The sequence below is a fragment of the Dermacentor albipictus genome, unplaced genomic scaffold (genome assembly GCF_038994185.2).
Source record: "Dermacentor albipictus isolate Rhodes 1998 colony unplaced genomic scaffold, USDA_Dalb.pri_finalv2 scaffold_13, whole genome shotgun sequence".
Classification (NCBI taxonomy): domain Eukaryota; kingdom Metazoa; phylum Arthropoda; class Arachnida; order Ixodida; family Ixodidae; genus Dermacentor; species Dermacentor albipictus.
In genome coordinates this window covers 2,601,534-2,617,362 of record NW_027225567.1, presented here as the reverse complement: position 1 = coordinate 2,617,362, position 15,829 = coordinate 2,601,534, and the positions used below count along the sequence as shown (strand labels likewise).

The 15,829-nt window shown below is 44.4% G+C and overlaps 1 protein-coding gene across 2 annotated transcripts in view; it reads left to right on the top strand.

Annotated features, from left to right (window-relative positions):
• The window catches only part of Hs2st (Heparan sulfate 2-O-sulfotransferase), a 77,494-nt gene extending 62,970 nt beyond the window's left edge, over nucleotides 1–14,524 (top strand). The window contains exon 7 of one of the 2 annotated variants that reach the window (XM_065451399.2): nucleotides 13,931–14,524. In XM_065451399.2, coding sequence (XP_065307471.1) covers nucleotides 13,931–14,154 — 224 coding nt within the window. In that variant the 3' untranslated portion in view covers nucleotides 14,155–14,524. Of the gene's footprint in view, nucleotides 1–10,577; nucleotides 11,031–13,930 lie in introns of those variants that run through there. The other variant, XM_065451400.2, reaches the window with a different exon arrangement.
• The last annotated feature ends 1,305 nt before the right edge of the window (nucleotides 14,525–15,829 follow it).

Here is a 15,829-nt window from a genome sequence, read left to right as displayed (position 1 = left end):
AAACAATAAAAAAAACGATATCTGCTAAAACATTAATATCAAAGGAAATTCTGAATATACATTTCAAAGATAAATAACCGAGGAATAGTGTCTGAAAAAATAAATGCTAAGTACGCTGCCATTCTTTGGATAAAAAAGAGAAACTGAGACCAGTTCATCGCTCATGGCATGCGGGGAAGCAGTTCCTGGATTTTGTGAAGCATAGGTGCACTCCGCATTTTCCCCACAAAATGTCTGGTATTTGTTCATCTTTGCGCTACTCGTAACACATTTTGCAGTTCCGTCTTTCCGGCATCTTCTGAGGATGGTCCGATGAGAAGTCCAGGGAACGCACTTCACCAGTTCGTCTAGAGTCATGCACCTCTTTCAGGACCAATCGCTCTCAGTGTAGCTGGGTAACTACAAGATTGTGCATCCAAGCATATCTGTTTGCATTTTTGCGGATTGTCTTTATCACTTTTGCAGAGAAGAGTAGAAAGAAATCCCACGCCGTTGCAGACTGTCTTGCGCTGATCCACAGTGCTGGGCCGAGATGTGCTACGGGTGGCCTTCTTGGCGTGAATGGAAGTTTCTTTGCTGCCGATGGTAGCACATCTTAACCAAGCGAAGTATACACCCTGAAGAAAATCAGGAGAGCTCTAAGGTCGTGCAAGGAGATCAGCAGATAAGTGCGCACTAGGCAGGAGACCGCTCAAGGCCGTAACGAAAACTCGCCGGTGAACAGTTGCGGATGTCCCATGCTGACTCAAAACATTGTTGCCGTCAGATCTTGAATCTGCTTTGCTGTCATCTTCGGAATCATAACTCGAGTCCTCATTACTAAATTGAAGTGCGGGTGCAGCATAGTTTCGAGCACGATGCTTTTCTCGCAACGCAGCCGCGCGGGATGATGCTGTGGGAGTCACTTTCAATAACTGCGCAGTGACACCGGCAGCACCCCTTGCCTGGATTTTACGAGAGGAGCAAAATCGATACTTTTAGAAACTGGTTGAAAATGCCAGGTCCATATGCTAGACATGCGGCGGACCTTCAGAAATACACTTTGGTGGAATACAACGACTCGGACTCCAAACCAAAGCTCACTAGTGAACAGCTGGCATAATTTTCAATTAGTTATCACCGTTCGGCACTGTCGGACGGCAAAGCCGGCAACATAATTTAATTCTTGACTTACTGGGAGTCATTTGATTACAAGATTTTGATGCTAGTGCAGTGTAAGCGTGTGCAACATGATTTTTTCTGAAGCGTGGCAGAAGGTGATGACCACGCCTCTTTTCGCTACAACATACATGCATTCGTTAGCAAGAAGGTTCATAAAAAATCACATCACCGGATCATGAAAATTTTAACTGATTCTGAAAGTTCAGTGTCTGTGCTAACTACTGGATGGCCTTAAGTGGATAAAATGGCTCCAGCATGTAGGAAACGGCGATCTAAAGTATTGATCACTGGGGATCGATATCGATATGCGTGGTAACAAAAGAGTTAAAACATGCATTCATTTTTTTCAGACTGCCCGATTTTTAAAATGTTTTCGCAGCCCCTAGGGAGTCCAAAAATCGAACGTTGACTGTACAACTGACCAAGAGGGTGCTTCAAATGATCCATGGGGCGAACGCATGGCGGAAGAAGGGTGAGAACAGAAAGGACTGATGCACTGAGGAATTAACAAGAAAGGAAGTGTGCCGCCGCTTCTTTGGAGGAGCTTGAGCTCAAGAAAACAAAGTGTTGGCTGACGCCGAGATGCAGCTGTCCCTCATCCAAACCAAAATAAACTCTCTCAAGCAGTGAAACTCAACACTGAGATATTGTGTATGGGCTGAGAGTATGTCAGGACAGTTGAGGTTGACTTCCCAGCTGCTGAGAGAGAATCTTAGTTCTGACAAAGTTAAGGCCTCATACTGATGAGCTTGCTATCAGTTAATAGAAATAGCTCATATTCGAAAATATTTACTTTTGTATGCCCTTTTCATTCGTATTTGAAAATGTTCTACTCGATTCGGACTGGGTTTTACCATTTTTTCCGCTGTGCATTTTACTATCACCTTCTTTCTGTTCTCTTTTTAATAAAATAGATATTACTCCTTGCTATTTAAACTGGATTAAATAATCTTTTTTTTTGTTTCAACATGCTTACTGAGAGTGACAGGATCGGGCAACATGGTGTCAGCCCGTCTTGACATAAAGCAATGTTCTGGCTCATTCAGGGAATTTTGCAAAGGTGCTCAGGGAAATTGGAAATGTCGACTTGGTAGACACCCTGGTTATTACTAACCAAAGCTATTTTATTCATGGGCAGAAACCTCGTCCAACAAACAAAGTAGTCCCACAATGTATCTGCAGATAAGAATTTGAATGCTTGTCAAAGTAAACAGTATAACTTATTCCGTAGCAGAACGGTATCGATGCTGTTAGGATGGTCATATGTTTCTTAACTACTCATTGCTACTAAACCGCGGCTTAGAACTAGGGTGAGTATGCTGTGGTAAGGTCACATTAGGAAAATTAATTTTCAGAAGTACACAAGTGATCTCTGTGGCTGATTGTAGGGTCAAACGTGCACATGCATCACGCTGAGTACTCTGTCCGCCCCAATGTTGCGGAAACTCTGGCTATACTGGCTTCAGTCACTTCAGTACGTCTCAAAGAACCATTTCCCCCATAGAAGACACCACGTCATACTAAATAGACTGCGTGAGTGCAAGAACTACCACTAAAAACTGCCGCCGAGCATATACCTGGCATACAACAAGGAGCACTCGCCCAAGCCAGCATGCCAACCTCCCATAGATGGCGCCACTGCCTAAGCAGTATGGCAGTCCATGAAAAAAAGATCTACAGTTGAAACTTGATTTAACGAAGTGATGACCGCGCTCAAATTAGTTCGTTTAATTGGGAAGTTTGTAAAATCGAGGAAGCAATTTTTTGGCCCTTTGAAATCTAAAATTGTAACGTAGTGACATGCAAAGGCTACCGCAGCATTGTATTTGCCACTAATCCATCCATCTGTTGCATAAACGATGAAATAACGAAAGCAACCACTGCTGCCCCTATCCAGACGGTGTTCAGTCGGCTGTACCTTGCATGAGTGTGGCGTGCAGCCTCGTCAAAATAAAGCTAGGGGTGTGACCACGGTGCCTAGATGTTTTAACACGATAGCTTTAGAGCGCACGCTCGAAGAAGAGCCAGTCTGTATCAAAATTAGAAAGAAATCGCTGCTTCTTTTACTCACTTATTTCAGCAAAAACTTCGTTAAATCGAGTTTAGACAAGTTTCTTTCGTTAAAGTGCACTCCAATCCTCAACACCCATGTTTTAATACCGTTACCGATATGACGTGTGCTACACTTTTCCGCAATCGTCCGTCTATAAGACAGCCTTTCTCGCGGCGTGTGAAGGAGCTTCGCGATGAAATGCATGTCCCACTCCTCGAGCTTCCCTTAATGCAGCTAACCAAGCTCTTACCCCCTTGGGAGTGGCAGGTGATAGAATGTGACGTATCTTTTCTAAAAGTCGCAAAACACGCTCCAGAGGTCCAAAGAAGGATGTATTTCCTAGACCTTCAGTACAAGCACTCGTGCACAGAGTTCTACACAGACGCTTTCAAGTCACATGCCGGAGTGTCGTATGCAGCCGTCAGTCCATCTTTTTCGGAATACGATGCACTACATACACAAACAAGTATCTTTACGGCAGAGGCCTACACTAAATTGTCGGCTGTAAAGCACATAAAGAAATCAAAACTCCAAAAAGCTGTTATATATACAGACTTCCTAAGTGTGGTGAAGGCCTTAATGTCACCCTACAACCATAAAAATCCTGTACTTACTGAGGTCTATTCCGGCCTGTGCAAAGCTTATCTATCTAACCAGCATATCATCATATGCTGGGTACCGGGCCACAGAGGAATCAAAGGTAACGTTCTGGCAAACCAGATGGCTACGTGAATTGCACCCCCTTCTGTTAATAATACTGCTTTGGTGCCTCTCACAGATCTGAAACCGTACATATGAAAGAAACTGTGAAACCACTGGCAACGCATGTGGGACGCAGAAATAAATAATAAACTGCACGTCATAAAGCCCCAGTTAGGATTTTGGCCCTCCCTAACAAACTCTCGGCGAACAGATGTCCTATTCTGTCGCCTCAGAATAGGACACACATTTGGCACCCATAATTTTCTACTTACTGGAAGTGAACCTCCAACCTGTGGTAGATGCGGGGAGAGGCTGACCGTCCTCCACGTCCACCTGGAGTGTCGGGAAGCCGAGTCTGAAAGAAAAACATTTTCCACTTGCATACTGTTATTACATCCCTCTACACCCGGCTATGTTTCTTGGTAAAGAACTGCTTTTTAACATCAAGGCAGTCCTCAACTTCTTAAATGATGTTGTCCTACATGTTCTAAGCCCATTAACTTCGTAGAGCATCCTCGTTCCAGAGGATGCCGCTGCGATAATTGTTTTGCGTAGCACATGCCTCCAGGCCATTGTGTTTCATGGGCTCTAAGGAGGCAGTAGTGCTCTAGCCAATCTTATAACCTGATATATTTTACACATTGTATCATTCTTTTGAAATGGATCTTAATGTTCATAGTACATGTCATACGTCATCGTCATATTCTTATTATACAGATTTTACACACTTTAGAGCGACTATTTTTAAGGCCCCATTACAGCCACGTCACACCAACTTCATAGAAATCATAATCACACTGCAAACTCATTATCACAGACATGGCGCTCTTTGGTCATACTTGGCCCTTGCGCCATTAAACATCAAACATTCATTCCATGTTTCTTGTATCACCTCCCAAGCAATCTTAATGCTTTCATCATCATTGCTGCTATCTTGAATTGCCTTTTGGATAGCTGGCTTTTTCCTCTTTTCGTCTGCCTCAACTTCCAACTCGTCGCACAATAACAAGTCTGACCTCGTCAATCTTCTAAGATCCATTGTGCCTGCCCGACTAATGGTTAGAACTCTTTTCCTTAAATAATTTGTGCAAACACAAAATATGCAACAATTTTCCGATTCCTAGAACCATCAAAATAAACATGCAAAATTTGAAATCTGGTGAATCAAAAGGAAAACAACCGCCCACTCACTCACGGATGCAGCACCACGCCATCTGGTTCATCAGTCTGCTGTTCCCGGTTCCTCGGGACTCCCTGGGTCGAAGGCTCTTTCTTCTTTGCTGTTCCCAGTTCTCCAGGACTTCTTTGGATGAAGGTTCATCCTTACCGCTGCCACTAGTTATTAGATCTTGCCATTGAGTGCGAGAGTTGGCCGACGTTGTGGAGGATTTTGAAAACAGAAGGTTTATTTACATTATTCACAGTAATAGCACAAAGTAATGAACAGTCATAAAGTCATCGACGGCTGGCAGCAAATCGGACGCTGCGGCCCGTGGCAAGAACAACAACAACAAAAAAAACTCTTCTCCATGTCTCGCTTTTAACCCCTTCGGTCTCTTGGGGTCATGTCATTTTCGGCCAAGCATCGAGCCAGCTCACGTGTCATCATTTTCCTCTAATGGTAGGCACCCGTGCAAGTGTCATCACATTTGGCCAATGGGGATGCTCCAAGGGCTCCATTGCTCGAGGGTTGACTTGCCTCCGGGATCGCCTCCTCGCCTGGAAGCGTTCAGCTGGAGGAGACAGGTTGTTCTCAAATGACCTTCCAGAGCTGCAAAACAGCATTCCTCGGGACCAAGATCAGCTACCTAGAACCATGCCGGCCTCCTGGTGCACCATTAGTGGCGAGAATTCGGAGTGGCGCCCTCTCGCGAGTGACGTCACGGCCAGGACGCCGCTCGCTGCGGCTCGCTTGGCTGCCGCGCACGCTCGTTCTCTTCGTGCATGCCTGGGGTATGGGTGGCTCGAGCCGTACTTATTGAAGGGTATGTCGGCTTCTTTCTGCTCTTACTCTTGCATATTACTCTTATGTGTATTGCATCTCCAGTGCGCATCCGCGTATTGGACAAGGTGTATATAGTATCTCATTGTACCATAACATAATCACCCGCCACCTACCTTTCCCTGTATTTCCCACTTCCCCTTTCCCCAGTGAGGAGTAGCAGGCTAGAGACACGCTCTCCAGGCCGACCTCTCCTCCTTTCTCTTCATTAAAATCTACTCCTCCTCCTCCTTCTTTCTGCTGCTATGCCTGAACCACAGTTTCTTCTTCAAGAGCGCGTGAGTCGAGAAAATTTACGGCTTGGATATCGCAAGCTATGTAGCGTAGAAGGGGTCTACTGGTTTTACAATGCGTATGTGCGCCGTGTCTGTCCATAAATTTTGCGTAAAAAGAATGTCTGAAAATTCAACACGCGAAGTTGTGTATGATGCTTCGCTAAACACTTAACACTCCTCTAGTATTTAGCTATGAGATACATTGCATTTTACATGGAAGAAAAATCTTAGTAAATGGCATCAACATGTTATCTGTGTTAGAAAGACACTGCCCAGCGAAGCTGCCGTCACGATTCTTGTTACTCTGGTGAGTCATTCCACTCAAGTATGGCCATTTATTAGTGTAAAAAAAAGTTAGGCGTGCATTAATGCGCGCCTATCTTTTTCTTTTATTATTAAATGGCATGGATACTTGACTGTTTGTTATGAAAAAGTTTGCTGCTACTTTCACAAAGCCTCTCTGAAACGGGCCTTCAAAAAATGAATTGCTCATGGCTGCTAACACGACGGCGTGTCATGTAGAATATTTACGTAGTTAATTCACAAATACTAGTAGCAATCACTTCAGAGAAAAGTTTCGTGGTTTAGATCGAGAGCCAATCCATTGCAAGCGATGAAATGTTTCATGGTGGCTCTCAGTAGCCTTTATCGACAGTATGGCACACCCCTCACTCAACGGTAGCACCCGACTGTCGGTGTGGCGAGGCACCCATTCGGGAAACCCATCAGTTCACTACAACTTCGAATTGAAACAAAGCATTTTTTCACAGCGCCAATTGGAATGCCTAAAGTATTCTCGAGGTGCTACAGCACCACTTAGATTGCTTAGAAAAGGAAAATTCAAACACCTTCTGCCTCGCTACGTCTCAGTCCAGCGTTGTTTAATTATACAAACGGAGAACTATTCACTTCGTCGGTACATAAAAGAAAACGAGCTCGCAAACCTTCATAAAGAAAACACCACAAGCCTTACATATTTCACTTGGTTTTTGATCCTCCACCGGGGAATTGTGATATTTTCAATATGTCCCATACTATGCATGATTGACGCTTCGACTTCTGTCTGGCTGCAACCATACAGTCCAAAAGGCATATGTCACTAAAGAATTTGGGCCGAGCAGCCTGTGTCAGTTCGCCAAAGAGATTCGTCATGTATATTCCTCAAGCAACAAGCACCAGTAAATTTCTCAAGTGATCGAGTTGAACGTGTAGCACGGAAAAGGGAATATATATTGGCACATTCCTTTTCGTATTCTGTAAATAGCTGCAAGCCTTCATTGGCTTTACTTCAAATTACTGCCACATAAAATAAACATGTGAAGAACCGACTAATTTTGAGAATCAGATAAAGAAGCAAGTTGTGCTTGTAGAATCTAAACTGCAGTGTTAGTTAAGTCCTTGTGTTACTGCCGAGCGTTTCTCTGAAGAAGTGCAAAATTCGATATTATACCATGAACCACTCATCGTGAGCAAACCTGTTTTAGTGGATTAAAATCAAAGTAACTGTTGTAGAAGTCATATATAGCCAGCATTTGTGACATACTTGTTGCACCGCAGCAGGTATGTTATCATAACTGGATTCTTATGTGCTACGTTTTTGCGGTTGTCGATCCGCGCATGAAAAACCCGCAATGGGCTGGTCTGCGCTCCTTCGGCTGGCACTGTAGCGTTGCCTTTGAGAGCTGCATTGTCGTATAAGAAATGAGCTCTTTAAATAAATTTTCGCGAATGAAGACATCGCAAAAATATATTTGAGACGACCACCATAAGTATAAAGCCGAGAGAACGAAGATGAACAAACGAAAACACCGCAGAAAGCACCCGGACTGTAGCAGATGAGCAACGCGAGTTCTTGCCCTGACGTCACGCGAGGGGTGCTCGCAGCGCCCCTGTAGTTCGTTCTTGGGGCTAATAATTGGAATTCGATGGCAATTGGGTGTGGTCGGGGAACTTGAGTGATGCCAGGAAGAGGGTCCATATCTGACGACGACTCACCATAGCAGATGGCTCGCCAGACTTTTCGCCAATTAATTTGATTACAGCTGCGTCGCAAGACTTTATGAGGCGCCGGTGGTCGCCCACGCCACGGAGCATGCCACGGGCTCCCATGCTCACCCGAGCAGTGGCCATGCCTATACGTAAGGGGAATGTATCCATGAGGTTGTACTGTAATATTAAGCTTCACACTTAGAGGAGGCTGTTTATCTGGCGTTGGATGAAATGTTTAAATAACTTGCAGTAAAGACTAAGAAATTCAAAGGATGATTATGTGATATCGTGACTTTGTTTAATCTACGAAATTTTTTTTATTTATTTGCTTCAACTGAATTTTCATCTGTACAACGTTACGGTGGTAAGGCTCAGTCTTGTATGAATTCTAAATTTCATGAAGGTAGACAAATTGAAGAGTCATTTAGCCTACCTTCATAAAACATTTTTTGTATGCTCGGTATGCATGCATGATTCATACTAAAAGCACTGTGCAAGACACATTACTGCAAAAAATTTATTTGTGGTATTGTAGACTGACCTTTGGTGCTACATTTGTGTTTTATGGTGCTGTGGATGACTGCATTTATGTAAGCGCTTACTAGCTAATCCTGAGCAGCAATAACAGCAAACCTTAAGTAGAGCCAATATATCTACAGTTAAGTACCATAAATATTGCATCTTCTTGTATGGATTTTATAGATGCTTTTAACACAAAGTTGCAATCTTGGAACTGAAAAATGGCTGGTTCCATGGTAAGGCTACCACAGATAATGCAGGATAGGTCTTGTTACCTTCAGTTTGCAGTAGTAGTTAAAGAAAGAGAAAGAAAAGATGAGTTAGGGGGAGTAAAGCCCCTCCATCCACACGTCACCGTTACTTTTGCTAAGTAGTGCCAGCCTTTCATGTGCGTCGCTGTTCCCTGATTTGTCACTCACACCAGTACAGTTTCCACAATTTCTGCTTCCAGGGTTTTCGCTTCCAGGATTTACACTTCCTGAATTTAAGCTTTCACTGCTGTTGCACGCTCGCATCCCCATGTAGCAGTATGGTGGCTAGCAGCTGTTCTTGACAAGGGTACATTAGGCCTTGTTGGTATGGAATTGTAACAGGTACAAAACGCTTGGAAGAAATGGGGATGTCGTGCTGTGTCCTCTCTCTTCATCCCCATCTTTTCGAGTGCTTCATACCTTTTACAATAGCAACAGATGATGTCTCTTCCACTCAGAACCGGAAGCTGAGATTGTGCAAGTTCTGCTTGACACCTCAAGCTGAGAAAATGAGAGAGAGGAGTGTGGAGGAGGGTAGGCGGGCAATACTTAACCTTGTCGACAGAAATAAGTCAGAAGGGGGCTTAAGCAAGAGCGAACCTCCAGTAAAAGTGAGCTACACTTCAAGTTTAAGTAGACATTGCCAGTGCCCCCCATGTTGCAATTTCACTAGGCTTGTGCAAATATAAATTTTTGTTTGTTTGAAGCGAATAGTAATTAGCATCAAATAATTTCAAAGTGAATAGTTCGAATATTTGTGGGATTTGCATAAAACCTTGACATAAGAGCCAGATGTTGACAAATATAAGAAAGTTGGTCGTTTACTTGTTGAAAAGGAAACAGGTTCATCTCTGGAGTCAGTTTATCTTCATATTGCCGTTATTCAGAAATTTCCATGCAAAAATGCAAGTTGAACATTTCTTACAACTCCAGCTGAACAGGAAACTTGTTTGCTGTTACAGGCTTATGCTTACTGTTGTGCTTCATTCTACTTAAGATTGTGGTGGTTGAGGCTGTAGGAAGATTTCGCGCTTGCTAGTAGTGCGTCGTCGCGACCTGTACTGCTCAAAGCCGGCAGTTTATGCTCTGTTGCGCAAATCCAGCTTGATGCTTTGCATCTACAGGCGAGCTTAAAGGGGCCCTGAACCACTTTTTGGAGAAGTGAAGAAAGGCATTTGAAGTGAAAATAGGCTATTTTAGAAATACTTTGCCACAAAAAGTACTTCAATGCGTTCAACAGAAGCTGAGTTACTGGCAACCAAACACGGCTTCTGCGGTGCTCCCATTCCTTCTTCAATGCCCTGCACTGCGAAGGCTATGTGGGGAGTGCCCACAACGCTCCGCCTTCTAAATGTCATCATGGCACGCAGTTCAGATTTCATTTTGGATATTAACGTAGACACTGCGACTTCCGTCCTTGGTGTCTACGACGTGCTAAACATAAGCCAAATGCGGTTGTCCTCAGCAAGCCGCAGTGCGCTTAGCCAGTGTACTTGTGGTGGCACCCTGCGGCGGCCGCGGTATCCACGCGATGTAGCCGACCGCAGCTTGATTAGAGTGTACTAGATAGGGAGAGTGGGTCCAACGAGGGCTCCGTGCTGAGGCATTTTTTATTGAAACTCCAGATGGCGCCACCATTGCCTCCTTCTGGACGCCACGCCCCCGCGCGTGGCGGAGGTGCCGGTCGGCAGCGTCAGAGCGTGCCGAACAGAAGCACGGCCACGGTCAAGCACAGCGTTGCAGTTGCGTTCGAGGATGACCGTGCCCGATTTAGCTGGAGCCACGCAGTCAGATGGATCACGTTTGCAGTTTGCTTCCCTTTTTAAACCTTATGTGCGTGTTTCACTGTGTGAAGAGATAACGAAATGCAAAGCTCATATTCCAAAGAAATGGGGATCATGTGCAGTAATGGGATGAGGTACAGGAATAAATGAACTGTGTGGCATCATTAGGAGTTAAATAAAAATTGGTAAACCTTTGTTTTGTTCCCTTCTCAAGGGGATATATTGAATGCTAACAAAATTTCCCTGATGCCCTAATAACGTCAGCAATTTGACATTTAGGGAGAATGTGGGTCACATCATTTGTTACGTGCAGCACATTTTTTTGTAGGTTAATTGTGTTTTGAAAATATTTACGGAATAGCCGTTTTCTTCCCTATGTTTATGCGTCATACGCCTGAGATGTAGTTGGTTTTCCAGATCTCCTGGGTGAATAAAGCAAAACACATTGTTTATATTCGCTTGGATTAGGAAGCATATTTATCAGTTGTCTATGTATTCGAACTCGCTCAGGTTTCCATTGTCACATGCCTCCAATCTGAATGACGGTTCAACTGAGAGCAGGAGCGTTCTCTTTGATGACCAGCCTTCATCTATTCCATATGAGGCCGTTCTCTTTCGGATGGGCTGCTCATAGAGATACCCCGGAAAATACGGCAAAAAATTGTAGGTACCGCATCAGACCGAAGCGCAGGCTTTCCATGCTGTGTAGATACTTCCTGGCATTCAACGATATCTACATATAATGCCTCAGTATGTACTTTGCATCAAAGTGCAGCTCACAAATGGAGTCCGGTGACTTCCAAAGGGCCGATCGGTGCGGTGAAGATTGAGCTCCTACACGCGTCCCCTTTCTTCATCTTGGACTCCGAAGAGCGAGAGCTTGGCCTGACCTTTCAATCTACTGTATACGGTTTTTCAACCCACTACACAACAGTAGTCCTTTCGCCGAGGTGTACTCATCCTCTCATTCTTTGAACACTCTGCCAAGTCGCCGAGTTACGAGACAAATCATAGACATATGCGAGGGCCGTCTGCGCACGTAAACATCGTGCAGACGGCATCATTCGACGAAAGCGAGGAACCTCAATTCATGGCAAAGCAGTAATTTTATTGTATTCTTTTTTTTCGCACATACTAGGAACAAAAATTGATGAAACAAACACAAGCACGATGGTGTGTTCAGTAGACAGCGGCGCGTCGAGCAGATGACAGCTCGGCGCCACCGTAACCACCGTCGGTAGGCGTGGTTCCGCCGGGCCGCCGAGACACCGGATTGGCCGGAACGTCAGAAGAAGGAGGAGCTTTAAGAAGAAGACGACTGCAGCGCCGCCGCAAATTTCAATGATTTTTGCTTCACTCTCGCTGCTTGGCGGGGTTTCTGTTGGACCCACTCCCCCATTCTAGTACACTCTAGCTTGATGTCGGCTATCAGCCAATAGTAGCCGCCTAAGAGAATGACAAAATAAAGTGTCCAGAAGAGTGTGAGGGCAGGGCCTTCTGTTGAAAAGAGATCATTTGAGAGAAAGGTGACTTCTTAATCCGCTTGCGAGCTCCGCGCACTGCGTACAGCAGCAAAACTTGGCTGAGATGTTCACAGCAGCGTATGCTACCCGTGGATTATGTTATTTCACCAAGCCCGACTGGTAGTTCAGGGCTACTTTAAGTGTTGGAATGCATCATGTAACCGCGCAAACGACAACGGACGATGAAAGAAACGCACTGTGTGTTGCTTTCCACGTTCTTTGTCGTTTGCACGTTTACATGATGCATTCCAATATCGACCACCTAGCCCGCCTATCCCTGTTAAATATGGAACTTTAAGTGCACAGACGAAAAATTTGTTTAAATTTAACAGTAAAATGAGGGTGTAGGTTGCATATGAATTTTGACTTCAGTGTGGCTCCAAGGCAGTGTAAATTGTGCCTCGAGGTACGGTTTCATCGCAGCATGGCCTCTGCTTCTGTGAAACCGCCTTTAGGGCAAAGTTTGCCGCCATCAGCGTCCCTGAAGAGGTGAACAGAGCAGCTGGCCAAAGATATAACGTGGATGATTCGTGCATCTGTGAATGGAGACTTTTTACAAAGCTTCAGGCGTTGCATGCAGTTATCTTTGTGAGATATATGTGCAGATTTCTTTTTTCTTTCCTGGGTGTTGTAAGCGGGGGTGTGGCTGGTGCTCGCCAAAATATGTGTATTCATTTGTTTCGAATACTTTGAGAACTTCAGGTTGAAATTCGAGCCGAAGCGAATATTGACCAGCACATTATTCAATTGAATATTCGAAAATATCGAATATTTGCCCAAGCGTAAATTTCACTCTTTGGATATAACTGATGCTTATTGTCCTGCTTGCATCATGAATGAAAAGGCTGTACAACAGAAGCACACTGCTTTTCTGCATTTGTTTGTTGAGTATGAGGAAATGATGCGTAAACTGCTGGCTCGCAGTGAACTGATCACAGTGAACAGCATATCTCACCGTATCTGTTGCCAAAAATCATGACCACATGCTGCTGTGGTCAGCAAAAAATACTCATTTATTCGTGGATGAAGATTCTAAATACTTACGATGTCAGTGGCGTCATGGCTGTTGAAGCTTAGCTAATGCCCACAATATGCTAAACGCAAGTAAAAATGGGTGCTCAATCTAGCTCGCAGGGCTCCTGGAAAGTTGGAGTGTCGTAGTGATGGCACATTCCTTAGGCAACAGCTGCATCAGCAGCTGACACATGTCCACAGCATGGGCAACATTACCCTTGTCCTATCTCTACCACCTTTTTTCAAAATCCATTGTCCTATTGACGAAACATTGAGCACTTCTTTTTGCACTGTTAATTGTCTCGACTGCTTCTGCAGACATGCAAGTGGGACACCACTGTAAAAGGAGTGTTTTCACTATTAAAAGGATGCTTTGAATAGATAAAAGAGCACCTCACTTTTTATAGATTGAGTGCACAAGTCCTGTTTTTGACCACAAGTTCGTAGCACCATCAAGAAATAATCTCAATCCAACAAGTCAGTTTGATCGACTTTTGGACAGTACTTTCACATTAAACATCTCTAACTTCACCCAGTCCTGCATGTTCTTCCAAGTTCACACTACTCGAGACATCAGTTATCTTTAAAAGCTAGTATACTTCAAACATTTTTTTTGTCCTTTGTTTCTCTTATTTATTTATTTATTTTTTGATGCAGGGAAGAGGTCACACCTTCGGAAAACCTTCAACAAGGTGCAACCAAGCCAGGAGACCATAGAACACTTCAAGCGTTCACCAATCTGGCAGATGGAGAATGAGTTTTATGACTTTGCAGCCGAACAATTCGAGTTTGCCAAGAAACGAACTTTAGTGGCAACTCAGGAAGGGCAGCAGACAGAGCTTGGCCAGCAGTTCTTCTATGAGAAGATTCGTCCTAAGTGATCAGTGATAGTGCAGTGTGTGACCCTTTGCCTGGTTTGAAGCCAGAACTGCCTTAAACGGGCAGGTTTCATCAAGCCATTTTTTTCCCGGGGCTGTGCAAATGCTTGATGCTGGTTCTTTGTATTGAAAGCCAGCGTCAGATGCGCCAGAGTAGGCAGTTACCAAAGCATTAATCAGTATGGTGTTTGGTGCTAGAGATTGACAACTGCATATGCCTGCACAAGCCATTTCAAATGTGTGCATAGCTCTGTTCTCAGTGGGTAAAACATGTGAAAAGAGAAAATCCAAGGTGCTTCAACATGCTGGTAACATTCTCATCATTAAAAAAAAATTAATTTTAAGTTCAAGAAGGTCATTTTATTGACAGGCATTCGTTGCTGACACTTTTTTATTTTGAGCATAATCAAAAGGTGTAATCATAGAAATTCACAATTATATTGTGGGAGCAAGATGGCGTCACTGTGAAAAAGTCTTGTGAAAGTAATTTTTAGTTCAGCGGCATCATCATTAGTCAAATAAGGCCAAGGTAAACTGGCCTTTCTTAACTGGTTTGAAGTGCTTTCTAGGCAAGCACCCAGGCCAGGAGCTGGTTTAGTCTGCCTGCCATCTTTAGATAAGTTAAAGTGGATCTGTTGGTGAGTGTTTAATTAGGGTTCAATGTTTTCATACAGAGGCGAATAACAACAAAAAATGTGTATTGAATTAACTTGTGAAACTGGTTTGTAATGCCTAATTCACCCCTGACTATAAAAAAAAAAGTAATGCAGAACATTTGGAAGTTTTATCGTATAGAAGCTGTATACGCTAACTGTAGAAGTACAAAATCAAAAAAGGGGCTGACAGATGGAATAGCACACTGTGGTATAAAGTTTGTAAACAGGGATAAGGTGCCTCAGAAAGAGTGGCCAACGTTTCGATAGGAGGACCCATCTTCGTCAAAGGCGGCCTCGTCATCCTCGGCTTGTTAGTTTTAAAGGGTGAGTGCAGTGACGTGACGTGCGTTTGTGGTCGGTGGCGGTTGGTTATAAAGGGAGAGACTTAAGAGGTAGTGAGCGCTGTCGCCTGACGTCTGTGAGCGTCATTACCAAGACGAGGGGACAAGAGCGCGAGAGTGGGAAGGCAGGGAGAAAATAAAAAAAAAAGGAGAGAGAAAGAACTGGGGGGAGGACACCAAGAGAAAAAAAGGGGGGGGGGGAGAAAGAACAAGAAAAAAATAGAAAGGGGGCTGTGGGGAAGCGAAAGGTTAGGGAGCATTCAGACACGGAGCAAGAAAGTGCATTCAGAGGAGTCGTTGGTGGCACGTTTTTGTGGCATTAGAAGAGCCGGTCATGCGGTCAGTGCGCGACTAACACGGAAGACAAAAAAAAAAAACGCCATGAGTTGAAAACGTGACTTGAGTAGCACAGCAGCAATGCGTCAAGTAATATTGAAGTAGTTAAGATGGCGACAAGGAGTCTGGGATGCAATGTATGGCGTATCTGGAAAGTAGCGGCATGGTCTTTCAGGGGATGTTAGCCCCAGTAGCTCAAGGTAGGTGTCGCTACAGCGGTATACAGAATAGGATGCCTCGATGCGCGCGCGCGCTCCGCTGAGGGTGAAGACAACTGCGTCGTCTGCTACGGCGGCTGCCATTGCCATGCCTACTTCAGAGGCGCGGGGCGTGCGCCAACAGGCT